Below are 9,847 nucleotides of genomic sequence, written 5' to 3'. Positions count from 1 at the left end.
TATCAATGTTTGTGACTCACTTTGACGAAGGTTGTACCTCTTGTGTTTTAAACGTTTGACTTCCTGAGTTATCTCCCGTACGACATGCTATAAACGTTTATTTATAATTTTAACACACCAGAGTCTAATATAGATACCCGAATTCAGTTTAACCACATTGTTTGTGTCATCATTATATATACGAAGGCCACAACTTGTACGCGGTATTTTAATGGCGGTTTTAGAAAATGAGATTGAATTCATCATTATCAAGATAACAAATGAGTCTTTTATATTCTTTGAAAGAATTATAGAAGTCTCCATATCTACACGTATAAACAAAATGATAAATAATTGAAGAAGAATTGATATCGCAATTTGTCTTTCTCTCATTTTCGACACAATGTTGAAAATAATTCCGTTATTCTGAAGCCGTCATTAATAGTTTCACTTGAGGTTGAAGAAAAGTTAGCGGAACTGAAGAACGAGTTAGAGCTTGAAAAAATAAATGATTTCAAAAACATTATCTTTAAATGTAAACTTTATTCATCAAAACAATTGCAAAAAAAGTTATATCAATTAATATTAATTACACTTGTTGGTCCGGATGGAAGCGTACTAGTGGTCTTACTGTTGGAGGAAACCAGAGTACCCGGGAAAGACCCCTGTGATTGGACAGGAGACCTCATACCTTTTCACATCCGATCGAGGGATTGAACTTCGTCCACTTATAGTGTTTTAGCACTGTACCACACGACCCCCAAACATTGATTTGATGCATATATATCAAGAGATGAACATTCATGCTGGAAAAATTAATTAGATAAGTAAGTCGTCACACGATAACATACATGTATCAAGCAGGAAGTGTATATACAATGTTAATATGACACTCTTATATTATGGAACATAGTGTATTTCAAAAGTATTGTATACAAAATTGTCTCACGAGACATCATTGTCAATATGATATGATAACCATTTCAACATATAAGATCTGGCATTTCAAAGATTAAATGTTTAATAAGCTATATACAATTACAATGTTTAATAAGCTATATACCATTTGTTCATTGCAATGGATAAGACCATGGCAATGTATCATCTCAAGGAGGATGGGGTTGAAATATTGCACAACTTTTATGGTGTCTTTCTATGTAGCAAAAAGACAACAAAAAAGTCTATTCTCAAAATATTTTTCTATGGTGCGCCGGCATCGAAAATAAACAAAAGTACAGCTACTTGATGGAATATTTTAATGTTAGCACTAGCTTTATTGAATTTAAATTATAATAAAAGCTTCGTTTCCTACAAGTCTGCTTAGTTGATTTACAGCTTAGCAACCCGTAGGTTCGGAATTCGAATCAATGTCTCTTTTTATATTTTGTTATGTTTTTTCGCTACATGTTTCTCAATCATATTTAAAAGATATTTACAACAATTAAAGTATATTAAATTTACATTTTTTTAGTAAAAAGATAAAAAAAAAAAAAAAAAAAACAGAAAGAAAGAGAAAGAAAGAAAAAAAAATCATTTGGATAAAAAAGAATAGTCAAATAAACAACATACTTACACTTGTTCAAAGTTTAAATGAAAATAACTGCAGACAGGAGACATACATGAATTAGAAGTGTAAAACGCAAAGTTCACTAATGTACATTGGTGACCTTTTTGCGTAAATTTATAGACCTCTTGATATTTTACCTGTAATTTAAGTTCAGACTATCGCTGTGCGTGGCATTGGTAAGAATACGCGAAAAACGACCCTAATATCTTACTGAAGTTTTCATGCTTTGATTAATACTTAACCAAAACATGAAAGGTGCCGTTTGTAAGTTCAAGTTAGTATAATACGAGGGTTGATTGATATGTTGTAAGCCTCGTATTGAAGGACGTACTCAACAATGTTTTTTTTAAGACCTATTTTTGACTATATAGGGCCTTGTACCCAAGAACTGGTTTCATTCGGGTAGTTAATATCGGCGAAGTAGCATTCTAAAGTAAACAAGACAAGTGTTTTTTTGCAAAATGGACAAAAACGGTTAGGGGAAAGACACTGTCGTTACCATGGCTGCCATTCACGATTGTGGCTTTAAATTAATTGAGCTTCCGCCATATTCACCTGATCTCGATCCATAAGACTTTCATCTCTTTCTGAAACTGAAAACAGCTATTTTAGATGCCCTAACCTTAACCCTAACATGCATTAGATGACTTTCTGAACAGCCAAGAAAAGGAGTTCTGTAAAAGTGTATCGATACTGAAGGGGGTTATGTTGAAAAATACTACAATATGTCCGGCAAGAAATTCAAATCCTTCAATATGACGCTCAAAACTGATGAATCAGCCCTCGTAAATTTAGTTCCATTAATGGCATTATATATTTATGAACAAGACTTTTGCTTCAACGGGATTTTTTTTTTTTAACAAGATGTGTTTAATTCAAATGACGATCAAATGGAGCGTCACGTGCTACGAAAAAAGAATCAGTAACGTTTAAAATTGTCTTCGATTATGATAGTTCTAAAGACATTTTCATGATAAAAAAGCAAATAAGAAAACAATGTCCTCACTTAAGACACTTATATGGTTTTAAGGAAGCATCCTTAGAGCTCTTTTTTTACACCACCTTACTGGTCTCATCCATATGGCAACTGTGTTCCCCTCCCTGTCAACGATGTTTGATTTAAACGCAATATCTCCTTCCTCCTCATCCATGTTGTCGACTTTCGTTTCTAGTTGACGTACTTGTTGATCTAGTTGACCTAGTTTATCACAAGTTCTTTGATAAGTTTTGTTTGAAAGGTCGATGCTCTTTTTCAATTCAGCCAATTCGGCAAGTACAGTTTTTTGAAATGCCTGTGCTTCTCCTGACGCGCTAACGTGATTGTGTGTAAGGGAATCTACAGATCTCTGAAGGCAAACAAAACTCTCTGTCGTTTCCTTTTTTGAAGCATGTATGTCATCCAGGAGATGATTCATATCTTTTTTCATTTGCGGCAAGTCTTCTGTACTCACTGACGGTTGATCCAGGGTCTTACGTATAGTTGACACTTCCCTTTGAAGAATTTTAATCTCCCTTTCTAATTTCGAAACTTCCTTTGAACTTTTTTCGGAAGCTTCATGCAAAACATCTTTAACTTCTTCCTCTTTTTCTGCGGTTTTATCCTGATTATACTTCTTGCTTTCCTCCATATCTCGTTTGATATTTCTAAATTCATTCCCATATTTATCATCTATTTTTTTTGTTTCTCGCTTGTTTTTGGCTTCAATTTTTGCCCCTTTTTTGTCAATATCTTCGGCAATCGTCCTAACGGATTTGTTTATTTCCCCTCCTAGTTCCGTCCTCAATTTGTCAGTATTTTTGTCTGTATTGGATATGATTTGTGCTGATTTGTTTTTTATTACACTGGTCATCCTGTCCTCTGAATTTTGCATCGTCTGTGTGATATGGTCTGCCTGTTCTGTATGTTCATCGCTTCTCTTATTATCTGACTCTTCTATTGCATTTCGAATGTCGGATATTTCTTCACCTGAAACAATTATCGTGTTTTGGTTTTGATTTTATATGGCTATGTAACGTAATGGCAAACTCATCAATACAATCTTTTGCTGACCTGAATACTTCATTCTAATTCGGTTTATTTTATCCACCAAACCTGACCTAATAACAATTTTTATATTGCTTGCACTGAATTCAATTCAAAACAAAAACGTACGCTGAAGATTGTCGAGATTAAATTGGTGATGCCTTGTGCATCAAACATTGATATTCATGGTGATTACATGATGTGTTATATCATATTAACCCTGTTTTCAGTAAATCTCCCACCATACATCTAGACATCTTATATGATAGAGGGGCTATAAAAATGAACATTCATATTTCATGAAAAGCATTAGATAGATTTTAAAACGGCAAACTACATTCTAGCAAATAAATATCAACTGTGATAATGGTAAGACAGGAGGTCTGACACATTCGGCTTAAATTGTGTGGTAACAGTAGTATAAGTCCTCTACCAGTTACACCATGTACTACAGTGTAATACATGCTAGCGTGACATTCTCGATTCTTGGTTTTGTATGACCTTGATGATCAGTCGCGTCCTATTTGCGGTTCTCTATTTGATATAAAGTTCCATCTGTAATATGTATGGTTATCACTGTATGTATATAGAACCGATAATGTTATGGAAGTCTACATGGCAGAAAACAGTTATAGGAATACAATGATATGCAAAATAATAAGGCCTAACCACATGTGAAAATATTACTTAAATATTATCATGCAAATAAGATGTACAGGATGACGGACGGGATGTGACGTCATTTGATTATTGATGACGTCAATAACAATTGCAGCTCGATTCTTGATCAATCAAAAGACCGCCGGAAGGTCATAATCCACTAGTGGAATTTAACATATGTATATCCAACAGTCGGCAAATTATTACAATGGATTGAGAGTGGAATAACATAGCGTATTGTGGTAGAAATAGAGGTTACACAACGAGTGGTTGTTGGATATGGAATTTATTTCACACTCGTAAGTTATTTTTTTAAAGTTACAATAGACACGAGTGGCTTTTGCAACTTTTAAAATAACTTACGACTGTGAAATAGATTCCATATCCAAAACTCACGCGTCGTGTGACCTGTTTCTACCACAATAATATCGCATTGAAGCAAAAAAAAAGTACGTTTAACAAACACCCCATTAAACAGATAGTAGTTTCTGATTGTATCAAAAACGTATCTATGTTCTCCAGAAAACAATGCATACACTTCCCATGGAATAGAATAAGAATCAAATAAAATACTTAGTTATTAGCTTACCATTATTTTGAATTATGGTGGTATCGTTTCCGACCACAGTAGTCTTATTAATAGTTATATCCATTTGGACATCAGATGATGTCTGCTGGATCAGCTGATGTAGATTAATCATAGCTGGCGGTGCAACTACAAAGTACAATATTTAGGTACACAAATAAACATTATTTAATCTAAGAAAGTAGACCAGATTGAATTAAACTCAATCATATCAACATTATATTTATTTATAGAAGTGAAAAAGATTTGGTACAAAATGATGTGTTCAACTTTATAGTAATGTAACCGTATGGGGTATTTCAACAGATTTGATACAATAAAAATTCCAAAATCTAGGAGTCATTTAAATAGAAAATATTACACACTATCTAAGATTCCGAGATAAAGTAAGTGTCATTTAAAGATATTTTAAACTAGCATTAATCCAAAAGATAACTATAATGAAAACAAACTTACGTTGTCCACTTTCATTTTTGCGAATGGCCAAGGCATGATGTTTATCTTCGTCAGGTATATTGTCCTTGCGATTCCCACCTAGTGTGTCAGGGTCACTAGCCTCATCGTCGATCGAGTCAGATTGGTGACTCTTCCAATGTGTATCGGTGTCATCAGACCGGTTGTCCTCCCCTTGTTCATGTGTTTTGTCAGAATGTGTATTGTTGGTATCAGCGTGGCCAGAGGGTGTACTGTTGGTGTAAGCTGGGTCAGAAGGTGTATTTTTGGGATCAGCGTTGCCAGAAGGTGTATTGTTGGTATCAGCTTGGCTAGAAGGTGTATTGGTGGTATATGCTGGGTCAGAAGGTGTATTGTTGGGATCAGCTGGGTCAGAAGGTGAATTTTCGATATCAGCTTGGTCAGAAGGTGGATTTTCGATATCAGCTTGGTCAGAAGTTGAATTGCTTGTATCAACTGGGTCAGAAAGTGCATTACTGGTATCAGCTTGGTCAGAAGGTATGCTGTTGGTGTAAGCTGGGTCAGAAGGTACAATGTTGGTAACAGCTTGGTCAGAAGGTGAAATGCTGGTATCAGCTAAGTCAGAAGGTGCATTGCTGGGATCAGCTGGGTCAGATGGTGTATTGTTGAGATCAGCTGGGTCAGAAGGTGAAATGCTGGTATCAGCTAGGTCAGAAGGTGCATTGCTGGGATCAGCTGGGTCAGATGGTGTATTGTTGAGATCAGCTGGGTCAGAAGGTGCATTGCTGGAAACAGCTGGGTGGCAAGGAGCGTTGTTGGTACCAACAGTGTCAGAGGATGTATTGTGTGTATCACCTGCTGGGTCATTGTAAGTATTATTGTTGTAAGTTAGGTCAAAAGGTGCGTTGTAGGGATCAGCTTGGTCAGAAGGTGCATTACTGGCATCAGCGTCGACAGAAGATGTATTGCTGGCATCAACTTGGTCAGAAGGTGCATTACTGGCATTAACTGGATCAGAAGGTGCATCGCTGGTATCACCTGGGCCAGAAGGTGTATTGTTGGCATCAGCTGGATCAGAAGGTGTATTGTTGGCATCAGCTGGATCAGAAGGTGTATTGCTGGCATCAGCTGGGTAAGAAAATGTATTGCTGGTATCAGCTTGGTCAGAAGGTGCATTGCTGGTATCAGCTTGGTCAGAAGGTGGATGTTTGATATCAGCTTGGTCAGAAGGTGGATGTTTGATATCAGCTTGGTCAGAAGGTATGCTGTTGGTGTAAGCTTGGTCAGAAGGTGCATTGCTGGCATCAGCTTGGTCAGAAGGTGCATTGCTGGCATCAACTTGGTCAGAAGGTGAATTTTCGATATCAGCTTAGTCAGAAGGTGGATTTTCGATATCAGCTAGGTCAGAAGTTGAATTGCTTGTATCAACTGGGTCAGAAAGTGCATTACTAGTATCAGCTTGGTCAGAAGGTATGCTGTTGGTGTAAGCTGGGTCAGAAGGTACAATGTTGGTAACAGCTTGGTCAGAAGGTGAAATGCTGGTATCAGCTAGGTCAGAAGGTGCATTGCTGGGATCAGCTAGGTCAGATGGTGTATTGTTGAGATCAGCTGGGTCAGAAGGTGAAATGCTGGTATCAGCTAGGTCAGAAGGTGCATTGCTGGGATCAGCTTGGTCAGATGGTGTATTGTTGAGATCAGCTGGGTCAGAAGGTGCATTGCTGGAAACAGCTGGGTGGCAAGGAGCGTTGTTGGTATCAACAGTGTCAGAGGATGTATTGTGTGTATCACCTGCAGGGTCATTGTAAGTATTGTTGTTGTAAGTTAGGTCAAAAGGTGCGTTGTAGGGATCAGCTTGGTCAGAAGGTGCATTACTGGCATCAGCGTCGTCAGAAGATGTATTGCTGGCATCAACTTGGTCAGAAGGTGCATTACTGGCATTAACTGGATCAGAAGGTGCATCGCTGGTATCACCTGGGCCAGAAGGTGTATTGTTGGCATCAGCTGGATCAGAAGGTGTATTGCTGGCATCAGCTGGGTAAGAAAATGTATTGCTGGTATCAGCTTGGTCAGAAGGTGCATTGCTGGTATCAGCTTGGTCAGAAGGTGGATGTTTGATATCAGCTTGGTCAGAAGGTATGCTGTTGGTGTAAGCTTGGTCAGAAGGTGCATTGCTGGCATCAGCTTGGTCAGAAGGTGCATTGCTGGCATCAACTTGGTCAGAAGGTGAATTTTCGATATCAGCTTGGTCAGAAGGTGGATTTTCGATATCAGCTAGGTCAGAAGTTGAATTGCTTGTATCAACTGGGTCAGAAAGTGCATTACTAGTATCAGCTTGGTCAGAAGGTATGCTGTTGGTGTAAGCTGGGTCAGAAGGTACAATGTTGGTAACAGCTTGGTCAGAAGGTGAAATGCTGGTTTCAGCTAGGTCAGAAGGTGCATTGCTGGGATCAGCTGGGTCAGATGGTGTATTGTTGAGATCAGCTGGGTCAGAAGGTGAAATGCTGGTATCAGCTAGGTCAGAAGGTGCATTGCTGGGATCAGCTGGGTCAGATGGTGTATTGCTGAGATCAGCTGGGTCAGAAGGTGCATTGCTGGAAACAGCTGGGTGGCAAGGAGCGTTGTTGGTATCAACAGTGTCAGAGGATGTATTGTGTGTATCACCTGCTGGGTCATTGTAAGTATTGTTGTTGTAAGTTAGGCCAAAAGGTGCGTTGTAGGGATCAGCTTGGTCAGAAGGTGCATTACTGGCATCAGCGTCGTCAGAAGATGTATTGCTGGCATCAACTGGGCCAGAAGGTGCATTACTGGCATTAACTGGGTCAGAAGGTGCATTGCTGGTATCACCTGGGCCAGAAGGTGTATTGTTGGCATCAGCTGGATCAGAAGGTGTATTGTTGGTATCAGCTGGGTAAGAAAATGTATTGCTGGTATCAGCTTGGTCAGAAGGTGCATTGCTGGTATCAGCTTGGTCAGAAGGTGGATTTTTGATATCAGCTTGGTCAGAATGTATGCTGTTGGTGTAAGCTTTGTCAGAAGGTGCATTGCTGGCATCAGCTTGGTCAGAAGGTGCATTGCTGGCATCAACTTGGTCAGAAGGTGAATTTTCGATATCAGCTTGGTCAGAAGGTGGATTTTCGATATCAGCTTGGTCAGAAGTTGAATTGCTTGTATCAACTGGGTCAGAAAGTGCATTACTGGTATCAGCTTGGTCAGAAGGTATGCTGTTGGTGTAAGCTGGGTCAGAAGGTACAATGTTGGTAACAGCTTGGTCAGAAGGTGAAATGCTGGTATCAGCTAGGTCAGAAGGTGCATTGCTGGTATCAGCCTTGTCAGAAGGTACCTTGGCGGCATCATCTCGGTCAGAAGGTGCATTACTGGCATCAGCTCGGTCAAAAGGTGGATTTTCGATATCAGCTTGGTCAGATGGTGAATTGCTGGTATCAGCTTGGTCGAAAAGTGCATTGCTTGGGTCTCCAGTGTGAGAAGGTGTATTGTTGGTATCAGCTAGGTCAGAAGGTGTATTGTTGGTATAAACTGTGCCATTTGGTGTATTGCTGGTGTTGTGGTGTTGGTTATTTTCCCTCATCATAATTAGTCCAGATTGTACTTCCTGTTTACGGATCACGTCTGACTGCTTTTCCCCAATGTTATCTCTTTGGTTAGGGTATTTCTGTTTTTCTGGGTCGGTCAGCTTCTTTGGAATAACTTCTTTGCTGTATCGATACAGCTGCGATAGAATGCTTCCACTCCTCTTTGATGTCGTATTCAGTTTTCCCCTTTTTGATGAGCTAGGTCTGAAAGCTTACACTCTATTGGTTTTGTCTTTGCATTCTCGTCTAATTTTAAATTCTCACTGATTATAAGATGTGATCAACTTCTTTCTGTTTGTGTATCGGCTGGTTGTGTATTGTTGGCGTGTGAACCAGTTTAAGGTCCGGTTTGATGTTAATCAAATAAATTTGAATTGTATCGTAATGGACCTGAAAAAAACCCAACAAAGGTTCGTCAGTTGATACATCCTATAATTTGAGTTTATTTATCATGCTACACTGATGTCTGTATACACTTATTTTTCTTGCCAACAAAAGACATATAATAAACAATAAGCATGCAATTTTGAAAATGTTCTGGAACATGCAATCTTTTCTTATCAAATAGGGTGGTTATTTTTTTGCCGAAATAACATCGCCGTACCAATGTCTGTTCCTATGTCAGTTAAATAGAGACTACTAGTGGCTGTTTGATAAGGTATATAATTCAACCGAATTATTTATTTTTTAATTGTTACAAAAGGTACGAGCTTTAAAAAACAAACAAACAAACGAGATAAGATTAAATAGCATATTTAACAACAAAGATACATGTGCATACAATAAAATGAGTCGTCTGTGTGTTGTGTGTGTGTGTGTGTGGGTGTGTGTGTGTGTGTGTGTGTGTGGGGGGGGGGGGGGGGGGGGGGGGATGTGACCTGGTTGGAATGCGTGTCTTTGCTTACATATGTTAGTAAGACGTAATTATATATCTAATATATCAAATATTTAAACTTCAGATCTTAAAAATGTAAGTATTTCCAAATCTCAGAGACAACTTCATGACAATGTGGTGGCATGATTTTTTT

The 9,847-nt window shown here is 38.5% G+C and overlaps 1 protein-coding gene across 1 annotated transcript; it reads right to left on the bottom strand.

Annotated features, from left to right (window-relative positions):
- Positions 1 to 2,571: 2,571 nt before the first annotated feature.
- Positions 2,572 to 8,815, bottom strand: LOC117328309 (proteoglycan 4-like). Its single transcript, XM_033885831.1, has 4 exons — positions 6,679 to 8,815; positions 5,272 to 6,567; positions 4,819 to 4,944; positions 2,572 to 3,512 (listed from the first exon to the last, which is right to left on the bottom strand). The coding sequence occupies exons 1-4, from the start codon at positions 8,813 to 8,815 to the stop codon at positions 2,572 to 2,574; spliced, it is 4,500 nt and encodes a 1,499-aa protein (XP_033741722.1).
- Between the last annotated feature and the right edge of the window lie 1,032 nt (positions 8,816 to 9,847).

The sequence above is a fragment of the Pecten maximus genome, chromosome 5 (genome assembly GCF_902652985.1).
Source record: "Pecten maximus chromosome 5, xPecMax1.1, whole genome shotgun sequence".
Taxonomy (NCBI): Eukaryota; Metazoa; Mollusca; class Bivalvia; order Pectinida; family Pectinidae; genus Pecten; species Pecten maximus.
Note: the sequence above shows the minus strand (reverse complement) of the source record. Positions and strands in the feature narration are given on the sequence as shown.